At 40.7% G+C, this 19,568-nt stretch overlaps 1 protein-coding gene and 1 pseudogene across 3 annotated transcripts in view; both read right to left on the reverse strand.

Moving 5' to 3' along the window:
- IFNAR1 (interferon alpha and beta receptor subunit 1) overlaps positions 1 to 19,568 on the reverse strand; it is a 35,017-nt gene that overhangs the window by 15,186 nt on the left and 263 nt on the right. For all 3 annotated transcript variants that reach the window (XM_023190662.2, XM_023190656.3, XM_023190651.3), the window contains exons 2-5: positions 8,623 to 8,746; positions 3,882 to 4,057; positions 1,628 to 1,785; positions 1,374 to 1,515 (exon numbers count right to left, since the gene is read on the reverse strand). In XM_023190662.2, coding sequence (XP_023046430.2) covers positions 1,374 to 1,515; positions 1,628 to 1,785; positions 3,882 to 4,057; positions 8,623 to 8,746 — 600 coding nt within the window. The remainder of the gene's footprint in view (positions 1 to 1,373; positions 1,516 to 1,627; positions 1,786 to 3,881; positions 4,058 to 8,622; positions 8,747 to 19,568) is intronic.
- Positions 8,754 to 19,545, reverse strand: LOC111527014 (annotated as a pseudogene).

Below are 19,568 nucleotides of genomic sequence, written 5' to 3' on the forward strand. Positions count from 1 at the left end.
TGGGAGGCTGAGGTGAATGGATCACCTGAGGTCAGGAGTTAAAGACCCACCTGGCCAACATGGTGAAACCCCGTTTCTACTAAAAATACAAAAATTAGCCAGGCATGATGGCACACACCTATAATCCCAGCTACTTGGGAGGCTGAGGCAGGAGAATTGCGTGAACCTGGGAGGCAGAGGTTGCAGTGAGCTGAGACTGAGCCACTGCACTCCAGTCTGGGCAACAGAGTGAGACCCTGTCTCAAAAAAAAAAAAAAAAGAAAAGAAAAAAGAAAAAAAAAGAATGCAATAGATGGCTATGATCAAATGAAGAATGTAACAGATCTGTATTGACTGATATAGAATGATATCTCCAACAAACTGGGTTAAGTAAGCAAGCTGTAAAGTACAACTAGTAAGATTTTATTCTGTAATTTAAAAAAACAAAACCCAAGAAACTGTGGATCTGTATATATGCTTACATAAGCCCTGAAAAAAGTTGTGAAAGGATATACACAAACTGCCAAGCAATGCTTACCTCTGGTGAATGGAACTGGGGATAAGAAGGGAGGAGGAAAAGACTTTACTTTAAACCCTTCTGTAATGTTTGATTAAAAAAATAAAGCAAATGAAATTTACAATTAAAATAAACAAATCCCAGCTCCTGTCCTTGACCTTAATTATTGGAAAGATGTTACTGACTAAACATATCAGGATGCTTTCCTATTTTAACATCCCACGTACAAAGGTATGCTTGCTGGAAGAATAACTTTGTCTACTAGCAACTACTAGTAGTTTTCTTTTCTTCCCATTTGCAGAACTCATAGTTCAGCTACCTCCCGCTTTATGTGGATTCTGAACAAATCAAAAGTTTTGTTATTACAAAATATTTGAACTTTTTTTTTTCTAAGAAGGAGTCTTACTCTTTGTTCGACTTGCTCCCCACTGGAGTGCAGTGGCGCGATTTTGGCTCGCTGCAACTTCCACCTCCCAGGTTCAAGGGATTCTTGTGCCTCAGCCTCCAAGTAGCTACAATGACAGGCGGATGCCATCATGCCCAGCTAATTTTTTATTTTTAGTAGACATGGGGTTTTCCCATATTGGTCAGGCTGTTCTCGAACTTCTGACTTCAAGTGATCTGTCTCCCTCAGTCTCCCAAAGTGTTGGGATTACAGGTGTGGGCCACTACGCCCAGCCTGAACTTTTAAGTAGAATTAATTTTCATTACTATTTGAGACAAAAATCCCAAATAACATTTATTTTGCTTATGTAAATGTTACAATGTTTTAAACATATATTAACCTATCGTGTAAACTTCAGCAATATGGGAAAGATGCCAAAATTGACAATTTGTATATATACTTATTGAAACTAAAACAAAACACCTTTCTTACCTGTGGTCTTTATACAATGTACTGGACTATAGACACCAATTTTCCGTGACGTAAGTAGTGCTGCTTTAACTTTTAAACAATAAGTAGTCTCTGGTGAGAGTTTATAAATTTTATGTCTGGAATAAATATTTTCAATCCTTTCCTATAATAAAAATATAAGTTGGTTCTTTAAAAAAGTATAAAGTCAAATTTTAGGATTAATTCACCTAATTTTTCTCTCACATCGATTAAACAAAGGTAAAAATAATGCTTACTTCTACACTTGAAGAGTTTTTCCAGATAACTAAGCTATATGTAAAGCTTAAACCATCCAAAGCCCACATGACACTATCTTTTGTTCCAGGAGGAGAGATGTGTATCACTATTGCCTTATCTTCAGCTTCTAAATGTACTTCCGGAGGACCAATCTGAGCTGCAAAAAAAAAAAAATCAAAACAGTTACTTTGGAACTTCATTAATACGATGCCAAAACCTTCATTCGACAAATAATTTTGAGCACTTAATATGTGCCTGCCACTTCTGGGAGTTAAGAGCACACAGATAGCATAGAAAGCTGTAGGATCACCAGTGGAGTGACACAGAAAGAGAAGAGGTTCAATGACTGAGCCCAGCAGTAGTCTAACACCGAAAAGTCGGGAAGATGAAGGGATCAGTGAGCAGAGGAGAACCAGGAAAGAGCAGTGCCCTAGAGATCCAGTAAAGGAAAAACTGAGTGATGACCACATCTGTGCTACTGAGGGATCAAGCCAGAAGAGGACTGGGAATTTGCTTGGCATTGTGGAGGCTGCTGTGACCTTGAGAATAATGTTTGTTTTTTTTTTTTTTTTGAGATGGAGTCTCGCTCTGTTGCCCAAGCTGGAATGCAGTGGCACGATCTCAGCTCACTGCAAGCTCCGCCTCCCGGGTTCACGCCATTCCCTGCCTCAGCCTCCAAAGTAGCTGGGACTACAGGCGTCCGCCACCAAGCCCGGTTAGTTTTTTTTACTTATTTTTGTATTTTTAGTAGGGACAGGGTTTCACCATGTTAGCCAGGATGGTCTCAATCTCCTGACCTCGTGATCCGCTCGCCTTGGCCTCCCCAAGTGCTGGGATTACAGGCGTGAGCCACCGCACCCGGCCAAAAAGTGGTTTTAATAGTGATGAGGAACAGCATTTGAATGGAGCGGACTGAGAGGGAATGGGAAGGTAAGTAGTATAGAAACGGAGTACAGATCATTCTTGGTAAAGGGCAGTGGTTCTCAAGCCTTTTGGTCTTAGGATCCCCACCTTTTTCTGATATATGGTCCAGCTCTGTTGCTCAGGCTGGAGTGCAGTGGCACAAACACGGCTCGCTGCAACCTTGATCTCCCAGGCTCAAGTGATCCTCCCTCTTCAGCTTCCTGAATAGCTGGGACTACAGCTGTGCACTACCATGCCTGGTTAATTTTTATATATTTTTTGTAGAGATGGGGTCTCACTATGTTGCCTAGGTTGGTCTTTAACTTCTGGCCTCAAGTGATCCTCCCACCTCAGCCTCACAAATTGTTGGAATTAAAGGTGTGAGCCACTACACTCGGCTCCTTTACATTCTTAAAGGAATTATTGAGAATCCAAAACAGCCGTTATTTATGTGGGCTGTATCTTTTTATATTAGCATATTAAACATTAAAACTGGTAAAGTTTTCAATCCATTTTAACTAATTAATCCATTAAGAAATAACGATGGACTGGGCATGGTTTCTCATGCCTGCGATCCCAGCACTTTGGGAGGTTGAGGTGGGCAGATCGCCTGAGGTTGGGAGTTCGAGGTCAGCCTGATCAACATGGAGAAACCTTGTCTCTACTAAAAATACAAAATTAGCCGGGCATTTAATCCCAGCTACGCGGGAGGCTGAGGCGGGAGCCTCACTTGAACCCAGGAGGCAGAGTAGTGAGCCAAGATCGTGCCATTGCACTCCAGCCTGGGCAACAAGAGCAAAACTCTGTCTCAAAAAAAAAAAAAAAAAGAAAAAGAAAAGGAAAAAGAAATAACAATGATAAACCTATTTTATGGTAACAAACATTTGCCACAAGGAACATAAAACTTCAGAGTGGTGCTGTTTTACATTTTTTTCCAAATCTTTTGAATGTTGGGATTAATAAAGAAGGCAGATGAATTTCACATTGAATTCTACATTAATCAGGACCATACCACCACATCACACATCAAACAGCCTCTTCTGGAAACTCCACTGTGAATACAAGAAAGAACCAAAATAAAAAGGGCAAGTAAGTCTTAGATTTTTCATAAATAATAGGTTTGTCTTTATGGCCCCCTGAAAGGGCCTTGAGGACCACTCTTTGAGAACCACTACTACGGGGAAAGTAGGAAAAATGGAGCCATAGCAGGAAGAAGATACAGGTTTAAAGGAATTTTTGTTCTTTTTACAAGATGTTAGATTTTGCATCATGCAAATGAATGGCTTGGAAAGTGAACTGCTCTGGCAATATTTACTAAAGAATATAATTCAGCTAGCAACTTTTTCTTACCTTTGCGAAATGGTGTAAATGAATCAACCTCATACCATGAAGAAGTGTTTTCTTTTTCTGCTCTTATACGCAATTTAATTTCTTCATAAATGTTCAGCTTGAGCGAAGAAAAGTTGCATTTGGTACTAGTAATATTCTGACATCCAGGCAATTTTATCCAATTATCCATCCCAGGTCTTTAAAGTAAAACAAACAAATGAATGAGTGAGCAAATGTATAAATATAAGTGTCAAATACTTTCTATTTACTGGTTTAAGAGTCATTTCTTAACTCTTAATAACTCTCGTTTAAGAGTTATTTCTATTTTTAGTTTAAGAGTTATTTCTTCTACTTGAGCTAATGTCCTATTAACATTTTAGGGTACACCCTTCCACTCTTTTTCAATGCATATAAGCCAAGTTATTACTTATAAAATTCAATTTTAAAATACAGTTCTTTATATAATTTTGTGGGTGGTTGCTTTACGATTTCAAGGAAGCAGAGAAATAAATGACTCATAAGGTAAGAGTGTAATTTAGTATGTTGGCTCTGTTAAAAATAGCTGTGTGACTTTTGGTAAACTATTTTGTGTTTCTGGATCTTATCTTCCTTATTGAAAGTTCGGAGCCTGGTCAACACAGCAAACCCTGTCTCTATGAGAAAAAAAAAAAAAAAAGGCAAAGCAGGGCATAGTGGCATGTGCTCATAGTCCTAGCTGCTAGGCAGGCTGAGGCGAGAGGGTCATTTGAGCACAGGGGTTCAAGGCTGCAGGCTGCCGTAAGCTATTATCATATCACTGCAATCCAGCCTCAGCAACTGAGCAAGACCCTGTGTCTAATAAAATAAAATTAAATAGAAATTGGAGAATTGGATTGGGTGATTCCTTTCTGACCTCCTCCTATGAATAGACTTCCCTAAGAAAGACCTCGGAATCAGTATGGTTTCAGGGTTTCCACAGCCCTCTCCAAAAACCATCCCTTCTGCTTGCCTGTCTCCGTAATTTCTTCTATTACATCATCAGAACCCGCTTAAAACGTTTATGTAAACAAATTAATTTTTGGAAGTGGAACTGGCCAATCAAAAAGCTGAAGCAATTGATATTAGATTCTTCCTTTTGAAAAAGGGGCAAACATTAAGAAATCAAGTGGGCAGGGGGTGCCTAAAGCAGAAAAGGACATGTTGCCCAGAAAGGGGAAGAAGAGCTTACAGAGAAAGTGAGGGATAGAAATGAATTTAGCAGATTTCATTTTTTTTTTTTTTTGAGACAGAGTCTCACTCTGCTGCCCAGGCTGGAGTGCAGTGGAGCAATCTCGGCCCACTGCAACCTCCACTTCCTAGGTTCAAGCAATTCTCCTGCCTCAGCCTCTCGCGTAGCTGTGATTACAGGCATGTGCCACCACGTCTGGCTAATTTTTGTATTTTTTTTTTTTTTAGTAGAGATGGGGTTTTGCCATGTTGGCTAGACTGATCTGAAACTCCTCATCTCAGGTAACCTGCCCACTTCAGCCTCCCAAAGTGCTGGGATTACAGGTGTGGGCCACCATCCCTGGCCTAAAATTTAGCAGATTTCAAAGCTTTTACCTATGTTAAGCCCATCGACTGTAAAAGTAGCAGGGAAACTATCTTCTGGGAAGGCATTTTTGTCAAGCCTAATTCATTAGCTGATTTATTTATTTTTAATAATATCACAGATGCCATTTTAAAGATGATTTAGATACTAGAAACCAGAGATAATACCAAAATAATTTTGCTGCTGAACCAAATACAAGTCTACCTTATTTTTCAAAACGGAAACATTTTAAAGAAATTACCAAAAATATACACTAGCACATGAAATACTTCATTCTTGGCCAGTTTTCACTTCCACTTTACATATCTGAGGCCTGAGATTAGAGCTGGCATTAAAAATATCTTAAACATTCTTGAAAAGGTTCCACATCAGAAACTACTTCTAAAAATCCAGAAACTCTTGTTCTAAACAGAAAACCTTCTCAAAAATTTGAAACTTAATATAATTTCAACCCAACCTCACTGTTCACATCTGTCTTTCCTATTTCAGGAGATGCTGATGCATGCTCCATTAAAATTGTTTCACATCTAATCAAGATATTGCAGCAGAAGCTACTTTTATATTTTCTTAAAAAAATCATTATTGGCTGGGTGCAGTGGCTCACACCTATAATCCCAGCACTTTGGGAGGTGGAAGCGGGTGGATCACTTGAGATCAGGAGTTCGAGACCAGCCTGATCAACATGGAGAAACCCCGTCTGTACTAAAAACACAAAATCAGCCAGGCGTGGGAGTGCATGCCTGTAATCCCAGGTACTTGGGAGGCTGAGACAGCAGAATTGCTTGAAATTGGGAGACAGAGGTTGCGGTGAGCCGAGATTGCACCATTGCACTCCAGCCTGGGCAACAGAGCAAGACTCCATCTCAAAAAAAAAAAAAAAAAAAAAATCACATGCAATAATTAGCTCAGAACAGAATATGAAATATGAATATGTAACTAATGTAATATTTACTTCATGAAATCTGTTGCTTAATGTAACTTCATGCCATCTTTGCCTCTCCTGTTCACTGAGGCATTCTAAGCAGTCAGAAGAGTGTTTTGCATGAAATATATTCAATATTTGTGTGTTTTTTTTTTTTTTTTTTTTTTTTGAAATGGAGTCTTGCTCTGTCACCCAGGCTGGAGTGTAGAGGCACGATCTCAGCTCACTGCAGCCTCTGCCTCCTGGGTTCAAGCGATTCTCCTGCCTCAGCCTCCAGAGTAGCTGGGATTACAGGCAAGCACCACCACATCCGGCTAATTTTTATATTTTTAGTAGAGACGGGGTTTTGCCATGTTGGTCAGGCTGGTCTCGAACTCCTGACCTCAGGTGATCAACCCGCCTCGGCCTCCCAAAGTGCTGGGATTACAGGCGTGAGCCACCATGCCCAGCCTTTTTTAACTTTTTAATAACAGCCATTCTGATCTGGGGGAGACAATATCTCATGGTGGGTTTTGTTTGCATTTCTCTGATGATTAGTGATGTTGACGATTTTTTCATAAACCTGTTGGCCATTGTATGTTTTCTTTTGAAAAATATCTATTCATATCTGTTGCCTACCTTTTTATGGATTTGGGTTTTGTGGTTGATTGTTTGAGTTCCTTGGATATTAAGCTCTTATTGGATGCATATTTTGCAAACAGTTTCTTTACACAAGTAACATTAAATAAGGGTATCTGAAATAATTCCTTCTCTACCTAAAATAGTTGTTCATAAGGAAATTCCAAACTAAGGGAAAAAACAAAACTGGTAACCAAAATCAAAGTTCAATTTAATGAAAATCTCTAGAGATAAAAAATTTTAAATGATCAATTCTGAGAAAAGTCATATATGAATTTGTGTGTGTATATATATAGTGTGTATGTGTATGTATACACAATGTGTGTATATGTATATATACAGTATGTATATATATAGTGTATATATGTATATATACAGTGTGTGCATATACATATGCATACACAATTACTGAAGCTGTGAGATTCATATCCCAGTTTTAGTTACAACTCGAGAACAACAGTGTCACAGCTGTGGCTGAAGTGGTGGGATCCTGATTACGGAGGGCCTAATGCCTTATTTCTTCATTGCCTGCTTTTTCTTGGACAGTGGAACATGGTTAGCAGGTGGGGCCCCAACACATAACCAGAAGGCAAAGTATTGTACTTCCTGATCTGTGTTCCCTTCTATATTCCTCCTTCTGCCTGCCTCTCCTCTTGAATAATTAAGTAGAAAGTACTAAGGAAGAGACTCCAGAAAAACTGAGTCTTTAGAAATGCAAGGTCCAATATATTGATTTTTATTTTTTTATTTTTTTATCTTTGAGATGCAGTCTTGCTCTGTCTCCCAGGCTGGAGTACAGTGGTGCAAACTTGGCTCACGGCAACCTCTGTCTCCTGGGTTCAAGCAATTCTTCTGCCTCAGCTTCCCAAGTAGGTGGGATTACAGACACGCGCCACCATGCCCAGTTAACAATATACTTATAAAGTGTATCTAGGCCAGGGCAGTTTGGCTCACACCTATGATCCTAGCACTTTGGGAGGCTGAGGTGGGCAGATCACCTGAGGTAAGAAGTTTGAGATCAGCCTGGCCAATATGGTGAAACCCCATCTCTACTAAAAAATAAAAAAATTAGCCAAACATGGTGGCACGTGCTTGCAGTCCCAGCTACTTGAGAGGCTGAGGCAGGAGGATCACTTGAACCCGGGAAGTGGAGGTTGCAGTGAGCCAAGATTGTGCCACTGCACTCCAGCCTGGGTGACACAGCAAGACTCCATCTCAAAACAAAAAAAGGGTATCTAAAATTAAAATATAGCATATCATGGAGATAATAGGAAAGCCTGATCACAGGAAACCTTGTGGCCTATTCCAAGATCTTGGATGGGCCTTTTGGAGTACTACGCCATATCCTCAAGATACACCCTAGTTCAGATCCCAACTTATATTGAAAGAAGTTGGAACACCCAGAAGAAAGAAGGAATGGCTATGGGTTAGAGATGCTGTCTACCACCCCCATCCCCAATTTTTTGCTTCAACACCCAAAGATGTATTTGACTAAGTCTCTACAGAAACAAAGTTAAAAATTTTATGTAAAATAGGCATAACATTTCTAAAAAATAGAAAACCTAAATACTTTCCAAATCTGAAAATTATGGTGTTAAACTTGTAAAAATTATTCAGGTCATTCTGACAAATCAGTAAGTAGAGTCACATACCTTTGATAATCGAATGAAAAAGTCACATTCCCGACAGATTCATCACTCCTGTTCCACGTCAGGATAAACGTGTCATCTATGATGTCAACCTCTACTTTTTGAGGAGATTTTAGATTTTTTCCATCTATAAAGGCAACAAGAAATAAGAACATTATATATAAACTGTATAGATATTCTAAATGTTATTCTATCCCCCGCATCCCTGATTAAAGAATGAATACAGTAAAATATAATGAAGTATATTTTCAAAATCTAAAAAAATCTGATGACTGCTCCCAGCACAGGGATGCTGGTAATTATATTTCTGCATCTGAGAGAGCTGAAAAAAAAGTTGATTTTTTTTCCTTTTTGAAAGAGAGTTGTCTTTTAATTAAAAAATGAATGGTCTCTGCATAAAAATAGAATTTTTTTTGGCCTTAGAAGTGACACTGATGAGTCACTCTTATGATGAGGTTCAACTGTTTTATGGCCTCAGTTTGATTTCACATTGTATGTTCAGAGATAGAGATGCTTCTTGGTTTACAGTGGTGTTACGTCCTGATAAATAAGGGTGAGTCCTAGGGGCAATCAAGTGCTGGCTTCCTCCCTGCAGTACTCCTTGTGGTAACATCGTCACAAATAATTGACCGGTATCAGGAGGAGTCACCTGCCCAAGCAGTGCCTCTGAACCCTGGGTAGTACCAACAGCAGCTGTACTCCCTGATGTGGTACCCCCTGCCCCATCTCCCACTGCAGGGGTGGGAAAGTATAGTGTATCTCAGCAGCTGTCCCCTCTGTGTTAACTGCATCATAACTGGTGTAAGCACCCTGGATCACCACCTGGGTCATGGACTGAGTGGCAGGATAGCCACTGATGGCACCAGTGCCCTCAGTCTGGACATTCAGCTGCCCCTCACACACCTGGATTACCCTGCGCATCACTTGACGCTGGGGTCAGGGAAGGCGGCAGCTGACTGGATGCTGGCAATAGCCCCACTGGCTGGGTCTTTCCCAGTAGCCATTGCACGTGCCTGAATCTGCACTGTCCCCTTGTTATGCCCAGACCGTTTATTCCCCAAAGAAGACCACCAGAGTCCAGAGTCAAAGCCAAGTGGCAAGGATCTTTATTGCAAGTTCGAACTTGGTCCCTCCGTTCCATAACATACAAGAGGGCCTCAAACAATGCTCGCTTTTTATAGCCCGATGAAAACAGGATATGTAAGGTTACAGAGAAACAAGGGAATTCTTTAGGTTACAGCATTACAATTGGTTCCCGTGCTTTCAGTACAAACGGTACTCTCCAGGTGGTGTTTGTACTGGGCCCTGGAAGTTTGGAATGTTTACACTGGGCCCTGGAAGTTTGGAATGTTTACACTGGGCCCTGGAAGTTTGGAATGTATGGAGGAAGCTGAGAAGTGTGTCTGGCTCCTTTCACCCTCTGTCTAGTGCCCTTTCATTTCACCTTACAGGACTTCCTTAAGCATTTCTTGCAGGGGAGGTCTAGTGGTAATGAACTCCTTCAGCTTTTGTCTATCTAGGAACATCTTAATTTCCTTATGCTTTTGGAGGGCAATTTTGTCGTATACAGGGTTTTGAGTTTTGTTTTGTTTTTCTTAGCACTTTGAATACAATGGTCTCCAAAGTATCAGATAAGAAATCTGCTGATCATGTTATCAAAGATCCCTTGTGTATGACAAGTCACTACTTCTCTGTCTTTGGCTTTCAAAAGTTTGACTATGTTTCTTGGTGTGGTCTCTTTGAGATCACTGTACTTGGAGTTTGCTGATCTGTCCAATGCTGAGAGTGGGGTGTTCAAGTCACCAACTACTATCATATTGGAGTCTATCTTTCCTTTTACATAGAGTAATATTTACTTTATATATCTGGGTGCTTTGGTGTTGGGTACATGTATGTTTAGAATTGTTATATCCTCTTGCTGAATTGGTCCCTTTATCATTATATAATAACCTTCTTCATCTGTTTTTACAGTTTTTAACTTAATGTCTTTTTAATCTGACATAAGTATAGCAATTCCTGACAGCTTTTGGTTTCTATTTGCTTGGAATAACTTTTTCCATCCCTTCAATTTCAGTTTATATGTGTCTTTATAGGTGAAGTGGGTTTCTTATAGAAAGCATATAATTGAGTCATTTAAAAAATATTCATTTAGCCAGTCTAAGTACAGAATTTAATCTATTTACATTCAAGATTATTATTGATATCTGAGCACTTACTTTTGTCATTTTGTTAATAGTGTTCTAATAATATCCTTTGCTCCTTTCTTCCTCTCCTATTATCATTGTGGTTTAATGGTTTTCTCTAGTGATAAGGTTTAATTCTTTTCTCTTTCTCCTCTGTGTATCTGCTCTATCAGTGAGTTTTATACTTTTCCATGTTTTAATTATACTGACTACTCTCTTTTCACTTCCAGATGTAGGACTCCCTGGAGCATTTCTCATAAGGCTGGTCTAGCAGTGATGAATTCCCTCAGTTTTTGCTTGTCTGGGAAAAACTCTATTTCTCCCTCATTTCTGAAGGATAGTTTTGCTGGGAATAGCATTCTTGGCTGTTTGAGTACATCATCCCATCCTCTCCTGTACTGTAAGGTTTCTGTGAAGAAATCTGCTGTTAGCTGAATAGGGATTTTCTTAAATATGACTTGATGCCTTTCTCTCGCTATTTTTAGAATTCTGTCTTTGACTTTTGACAACAGACAATAATGTGCTTTGGAGAGAACCTTTTTGGGTTAAATCTATTTGGGAATCATTGAGCTTTCTGGATCTGGATGTCTGTCTCTCCAGACTTGGGAAGTTTTCAGCTATTATTTCATTAAATAGTTTGTATATGTCTTTTACCTTTTCTCCTCTTTCTGTAACTTACATAGTATGAACATTTGTTCCTTTAATGATATCCCATAAGTCTCGTAGGGTTTCACTTGCTTTTTCTATAACTGAGTAGTATCAAATGATATATCTTCAAGTTCAGAGATTCTTTCTTCTGCTTTACCAAGTCTGTTGTTGAAGCACTTTATTGTATTTTTAAAATGTAATTCATTGAATTCTTCAACTGCAGGATTTGTTTGGTTCTTCTTCACCGTGTTTTGATTTTTTTGTTGAATTTTTTGTATTGTGAATTGTTTTCCTGATTTGTTGAACTATCTGTATTTTCTTTTTCTTTTTTTTGAGATGTCTCGCTCTGTCACCCAGGCTGGAGTGCAGTGGCCGGATCTCAGCTCACTGCAAGCTCCGCCTCCCGGGTTTACACCATTCTCCTGCCTCAGCCTCCCGAGTAGCTGGGACTACAGGCGCCCGCCACCTCACGTGGCTAGTTTTTTTGTATTTTTTAGTAGAGATGGGGTTTCACTGTGTTAGCCAGGATGGTCTCAATCTCCTGACCTCGTGATCCGCCTGTCTCGGCCTCCCAAAGTGCTGGGATTACAGGCTTGAGCCACTGCGCTTGGCCTGTATTTTCTTGTATCTTGTTGAGTTTCCTTAAGATCATTAGTTTTAATTCCTTTTCCAGAATCTGTTGATCTTCTTTTCATTGGGCCACCATTAGAGAGTTCTTACTTTCCTTTGGTGATGTCGTATTTCCTCGCTTTTTCATGTTTTTGCATCTCTGCATTGATAAGAAAATTACCTCTTCCAAACTCTACAAACAATGGCTTTCAAAGACAAAGTCTTTTATTAGCAGTTGGGTTTCAGTATGCTGGTTTCGAAAGGTGTGGTGACTGTTTCCTGACAGATGCAGTGATATGGTCTGCATGCAGCTGCTGTACCTGTGGGCAACGTCAGTAGTAAATGGGTGCCTCAAGGGCCTAGGCTGCAGAAGTTTGTGGCAGTGGTAGTGTAGGTTGTTAATGTCCTCAGTGTTGAAGGCTTTTAGGATCCTCCTATTCTTGTCTTCCCCACAATGGGGAGACTTAGCCAAGGGGATACCTCTTGGTATCAGGTCTGACAGGGGCTATATATATGCAGCTGCAGCAGCTCTTGATTCCAGGTGAAGGTGCTCAGAGTGGCTACTGGGCAAAGGTCCTAGGCTCAGTATCTCACAAACCTATTGAGACACTTGGTTCCTGAGGTAGGTTTGCTCTCTGTGGCAGGGGTTGGACATAGGTTGCTCACAGAGCCAGGATTTGTGACCTGGAGGTGCTTCCTGGCAGCTCAGGCCCAGAGAATGGGTTGTAGCTTTGATTCTACCCCTCTGGAGGTCAGGGCATAGCAATGGCCTGACTATAAAGAAGGGGTTCCCTGGAGGTTTGGGCCTGGGGAGCAGGGTATGGTTTTAATTTGGGAACATGAGCTAATAGGGCTCAGTGGCAACACAGGTCCCAAAGGATGAGGCACCATGAAGTCATGACTTTAAATCTTGGACTAGCTGGGGATGAGTGGTACCCCAGACTGTGAGACCAGGTGTAGCTGTAGCAGCAAGTACTACAAAATGGTGGGGCATAGCTATTATTTGGGCTGGGAATGGGGGTTAGGGAACAGCACAGTGATGACTCTCACTCAGCAGCTCAGACTCTAGACTAGTCCAGCTCCAGGGAAGCGGGGTACTACAGTTGTTTGGCCTGTAGAACAGGGTGTCTCAGCTGAGCCACTGCTCTGTTTCCCTGAGACATAGTGTACTACATCAGCTCAGTCCTGGGATGCATAGCTGCTTGGCTTGGACAGGACACTGATTCTGCAGGGAGCGATGTACTCCTTCAGCTGAGGCCCGGGGAATGTGATTGTTCTGGGTGGTTCAGGCCCTGTTTCCCTGGAATGCAGTATACCACTTCAGGTTAGGCATAGGGGTGCATGACTACTCTGCGTGGCCAAGGTACTGTGTTCCCAGGAAATAGGATGCCGCTTCAGCTCTAGCCCAAGGGAGGTGGGGTAGAAGTAGGTGGAGTAGTTCCACCTCTACTTGGCCCCACAGGGAAGGGTGTAATAGCTGCTTAAAGTTTAGCTTAGGGATGTTAAGCCATCAGGCTGGAGTGGTTCAGATGAAAGGAAGCCATGTCTACAAGTCTCCGAAGCAAGACACACTCCAGAAGTAGTTCCAGTTCCAAGATGGAGTGGCACAGTAGCTGTGAGGGCCACAGCAGGTAGAGCACAGTGTTGGTTCCTTCTCTGGAGGGAACGCAGCTATGCAGACTCTAGGCAGCTTCCTCAGCTTGGCTTAGTCGCTGTCCAGACTCTAAGGAACCCCAGTGGTGAGATCTGTTGGTGCCCATGGTGTAGCTGGGGGTTACTGGGACCTTCTTATCTCCTTGCCATAGGAAGAAGCTCCTCCTGGTTCCCAGATGATCCTAGGAATCCTGGTATTTCCTCCCATTCTCCATGTGGCCATCCCACTTTTCTCTGCTCACTAGGATTTCTGTTACTTCTTTGATGTACTCTAGCACTCTTAGTTAAGTTTGCTAAAATGTAGTTGTTTATTTGTTGCTCTGGCTGTCTTATGAGGCAATGAGCAGTAGAGGCTTCTAGTTGGCCATCTTGCTAACATCACTCTCCCAGACTACACTGTGTGTGTGTGTGTCTGTGTGTTTTGCTTTGTTTAATTGCTGTTTAATTGTTGTTAATCCTGTGCCAAGGATCAGCTTGAACTATAAACTTAAGGTCTCTCCTGAGCCTTTCCCCAGGTATGTACAGTGAATTTCTAATTTTCCCCATAAGTGCAGTTGTTTTTATATGTTCTAGTCTTTAGTATCTGACTCCTAAAAGTGAAAGAGAAAAATGAAGCAGAGGGAGATTTCTGGGCCTTTAAATCTATGGGGCAGGGGAGTGAGTGGGGGAGGGGGTTGTAACAACGAGTAAGGTGCAACAACAACAACCGCTCATCTCTTTGCACTTTTGTGATGAAAAGGAGCAATGAGTAATCAGAGCACAGATCCCACAGATCTGGATGGTGGGTTTCTTTTTGCTCACTTGATTCCTGTAAGTCGTGTGCAGGTTGCTCTAATAACGTGCATAGCTGTCTGCCAAGGGTTGAGAGGTGGAAGATGGGTAGCTGCTACTGTACTAAGAGCTCAAATACACCAAAATTAACTGCAACTTACCATCTAAGCCTGCCCTGCCCCCTGGAAGTTGCAAGCCTTCAATAGACTCCAGAGTTCCAAAATAGTTACATCAGATTCTGCCAGTACAGTTCTTGTCTAGCTGAGGAGACAGATTCCTGATGCTTTCTACCCTGCCATCTTTCCAGAATCCTCAAAAGAAGTATTTGTAAAAACTGCTTCTTTGTGTTAAACACAAATCTCAAACTAGATTGCAAGTTCCTTAAGGGCAGAATCTATATCGTTTCATAGTTGATTTGCATTTTTTCAGAGTATCCAGCATAATGGTGGGCTCACAGGAACTCCTTTAATATCACAAAGGACTGATCTTTCACTTTGATAAGCTATATATTTTTTAAAAGACCAGCTTTTAAATTTATTTATGGTTCCTACAATATTTCTTTTACTTCTGCCTTGGGGCAATCATGTTATCTCATTGTAGGCATTGTAGCTCCTCTATACAGGAGCTCCCGTATAGAACTTTCTTAATTGAGACAGCTTCTTGCACTTTCCAGTTAGATCTTATAGTATGGGGTCAAAAGGGTAGACATCTGAGAAAACACTGATTTTTTTTTTTTTTTAATTTAAGGTGATATCCATCAGGTGTCCCCATCCTCAATTTTCTGTTTCATACTTGGAATCGCTAAAACTTCATCCCTGAATAGAATACATCACATCCCCTTATCCCACTCTAGAATTCTTAACTTGCTTCTCATCCATTTGTTAGAATTTATAGATTCTATTCAGCCAAAGGGTAGCAACTGGGTTTACAGACTTTAACAAAAGATCTGATGGCATCTGTAGTATTTACAATATCTTATGCAGAATATTATAATTCTAGTAATTTTGGGCCTTGAGACAAGAATAGAAAATGTTATAGGGTACAGCCAGTGATTTCCTCAGGGAGAAAAAAAATCCTTTACTGCTAAAGGAAGGAGACCCTGAAGTTACATGGGTAACTTCATGAAGGCATGTTGGCATTTGGAAGACCAACAAATAACTGACTGATAAATGGACAGGGGCTTGGAAATAAAGTTATTAAACAGGATTTTAGTTTTCACAGATTTTGCTCTGTTAGTATTGGCAATCTCCTTTTAATAATTTTTTCATAAAATTATTGTTATGTAACATTAACATACAATATATTAATTTACTAGTATATTAATGTGTTTTATATTAGCATATTAACAATTATTACCCCACATGTAAATGTATAAATGGACATTTAATCTAATATATAAAAACGTATTTATAATTTTGGTCGCTTTCAACTTTTCACATTCATCTTGATGACCAAAATGGTGTACTATATTTTTAAGTCTGACATAAATCCAAATATAGGTATCTGTACAAATATGTAAGTAAATGTCTTCCCATATTTTTGATAGTTTTCTTAATCTAGGGTCCTAGAATTGCATTTACTAGGCTAAAAGGTATATTTATACAACTTCTGAAAGAATGAGCAACATTATAATCTCACTGAGTTAACTTTCAGGATCAGCTTGAGCTGTAAACTTAAGGTCTTGAGTTTTAAACATTCCGTTTTGAACATGATTATTTCTTTGGGGAAAAAGTAGGTAGTTGTGTAAACCAAAAATAAAATTCTAAGTCCCTTAACCATCAGAATGGACCCCTTCTCTCGACCAAGGGCATTCCAAAATTAACCTGAAAAACTACTTCAGGCCAAGATGTGAAGGCAGGTTTGGCTATGCCTCATTACACCCTCCTCTCTTCTGGAATTCAGAAAAAGCCAACCACCATTAACATCAACACAGACCTTAAGTTTCACAAGAAACAGTTACAATCTATTCTCTCTGAAGCCTGCTATCTGCAGGCCTCATCTGCATCAAGGGTGTTCACTCTTTTGGCTTCCTTGGGCCACACTGGAAGAACAATTGTCTTGAGCCAAACATAAAACACACTATCTGATGAGCTAAAAAAAGAAAAAAAAAAAAAAAAAAGAAAGAAAAAGGAAAAGAAAACAAAGAAACAAAACCCCTCATATTTTAAGAAAGTTTTACAAATTTGTGTTGGGATGGATTCAAAGCCGTCACAGGCTGCATGCAGCCAGTGGGCTGTAGGTTGGACAAGTTTGATCTGCATGATAAAATTTTGGTCTCCACACCCCTTGGGATATCCCAGACATTCCTTTCTATTGATTCCAGGTTTTTAGATAATAACTCTTTCAAGCAATTATCAATCAGAAAATCTTTAAATCTATCTACGACCTGGAAGCCTTGCTTTTTGTCCTGCCTTTCCAGACTGAACCAATCAAATGTACATCTTCGATGTACTGATTGATATATTATGTCTCCCTAAAATGTATAAAAGCAAGCTGGGCCTTGGGCACATGCGGCCAGGACCTCTTGAGGCTGTGTCATGGATCCATCCATAATCTTGGCAAAATAAATTTTCTAATTTGATTTGAGACCTGTCGCAGATATTTTTGGGCTCACAGTTAACTGAAAGATACTGATAATTAGGCCCTTAACATACAAGTGGACAATCAGGAATTTAAATTGTTTGGCCTTTAGGAAAACAGTCTAGTCTGGTTAAGCCCCAGGGCTCTTAGGCCAGACCCAGGGTTGACTTCCCCACTCAGCCACGGACTGGCCTATACAGCCTCAGGCAAGTCACTTGATCTCTCAGTTGCTCAGTTTCCTTGTCTGTTAAATAAGGATAACAGTATCTACGGGGCTCTGAAAGCTTAATGAGTTTATACTGTTAAAACACTTAGATTAGTGCCTGGCACACAGTTAAGAGCTTAAGAAATGCTAAATGCCTATAAATTATATCTTGCCACCTGTCCTCTAACCTAATTTTAAATTAATTTCTTAACGCATACCCTCCTGGAATGTCAATTTTATATGAAAATTCTGGGAAAGCTCTTTTCACATCAAACGAAATATGAGTTTAACGCAAATTTTTCATAAACAAAAGACTTCAAAGAAATTACTATGGGATGCACCGGGACCCTAGTACCCACATCCTAGGAAAAATATACTACATATTTCTGGAAAAGTTTGAGAAATAGTATATCATGTACCACACAGGTATATGGTTTCCTAAGACAACAGGTAAGTATTTTGAACTCACTCGCAGGCTCCCAGACCACCTGGACTCCTGCACTGGGATGCTACCCCTGCTTCTCTTTGGGTACCCCTCCTCACTACAAAATTACCTCTCAGTCTCTTATCAACTTTATAATAGTTGCCATTTCCCCATGCATCCCAGATAAGTATGAAGGATTTCAGCAAATTAGCCTGGTGATGCCCTGCCTTTGTATTTTTCTTTTACTATTTTTGTAAAAGAAAAAAAAGAAAAACTCAGGACCTCTCCCAACTTTCTTACACAAAAGGGAAGGTAGTTTAAGCCCAGAGGCCAAGTGATTGCAACACCCTCTTCCAAATGAATGGCTGTTACTAGCACAATGCTTCAGCCAAATCCCCAAGGAAAGATAAAAAGACTCAGCCATCTGTGAAGGACTACGCCCACAGATCATTCCTAAGTCAATTATTTGCTGGTTTCCCATAAACAAGGGGATGCCAACTGTAACTTCAGGTCTACAACCTAAGTCTAGTTCCTAAAACTAAAGTCTAAAGTATAAATAGACCGGGTGCGGTGGCTCACGCCTGTAATCCCAGCACTTTGGGAGGCTGAAGTGGATCGTTTGAGGTCAGGAGTTCGAAACCAGCCTGGCCAACATGGCAAAACCCCATCTCTACTAAAAATACAAAAAACAGCCAGATGTGGTGGTGTGCACCTGTAATCCCAGCTACTCAAGAGGCTGAGGCAGGAGAATCACCTGAACCCAAGAGGCAGAGGTTGCAGTGAGCTGAGATCACAACTCTGTACACCAGCCTGGGCAACAGGCTGTCTTCTCAAAAAAAAAAGTATAAATAAAAACGTCTTCCCATATTTTGGACAGTTTTCTTAGTCCTGGGTCCTAGAATTGCATTTACTAGTTTTAAAATGTGAATATTTTTATGACTTCTGAAAGACTGAGCAACATTATTATCTCATTGAGAAAACATTTCATTGAGTTTTGAACATGATTATCTCTTTGGGGAAAAAGTAGGTAGTTATGTAAACCAAAAATATAATTCTAAGCCCCCCAACCATCTGAACGGACCCCTCCTCTCAATAAATGGCATTCCAAAGTTAACCTGAAAAACTAATTCAGGCCTTCCACACTGACAATGTCAATTACAAGCTTATCTTCTCAGGTGCAAAACAAAGTCAAAACTCCACCTACTCAGAGGCATCTGCATAACTGACTTCCTTTACCCTCTTTTTCTGTTCAACACACTCATGGTATCTTAAAATACAGATTTCTTGGGCACCAACTGAAGTGTCACAGAACTATTTGCCTTACTGCCTCACTGCCCCACCTCCTGAAAACCTCTGGAAAACTAGTCACAGATGTGTCTGTGGCTCATGTTTTTCCCGGATGCGCCCTGAAGCAGGATTAGTAAACCTCGAGGACTGAGAATTATGCCTCAGTCACTCCGACTGTCATTTCTTATTGGCCTGTATGAATCCTGAGGGCAGAGAAATCCTGGTCGCAGTTAGCTCACTCCCACGTGGGACTGGGCGCCTATTTACCAGATTGAAGAAATGTATTTCGGGAAATGTTTTGTCTATTATGAAACAGGCCAGCTGAGCCGCAGTACTTTCCCGGAAAGAAGGAAACTCGACACAAGGCTCTGGCACTGCCACTTCACGGGGACGGGGACCCGGGCGCGCCCAAGGACCGGTACACGCGTCACAGGCAAGCGGCAACAGAGGACCCAGAAAACCACTTTCTCCTGATTGATTTTAGAGCCCAAGTCGGGTTTAATCTTTGCCGTGGCAAAGAGGATCGAAGGTTTTCCAGACTGGGCGTCTGTCGCCCCCAACACCATCGCCGCCCCGGTAGCCCAGCTGC

Source organism: Piliocolobus tephrosceles, chromosome 19, assembly GCF_002776525.5.
Source record: "Piliocolobus tephrosceles isolate RC106 chromosome 19, ASM277652v3, whole genome shotgun sequence".
Lineage (NCBI taxonomy): Eukaryota > Metazoa > Chordata > Mammalia > Primates > Cercopithecidae > Piliocolobus > Piliocolobus tephrosceles.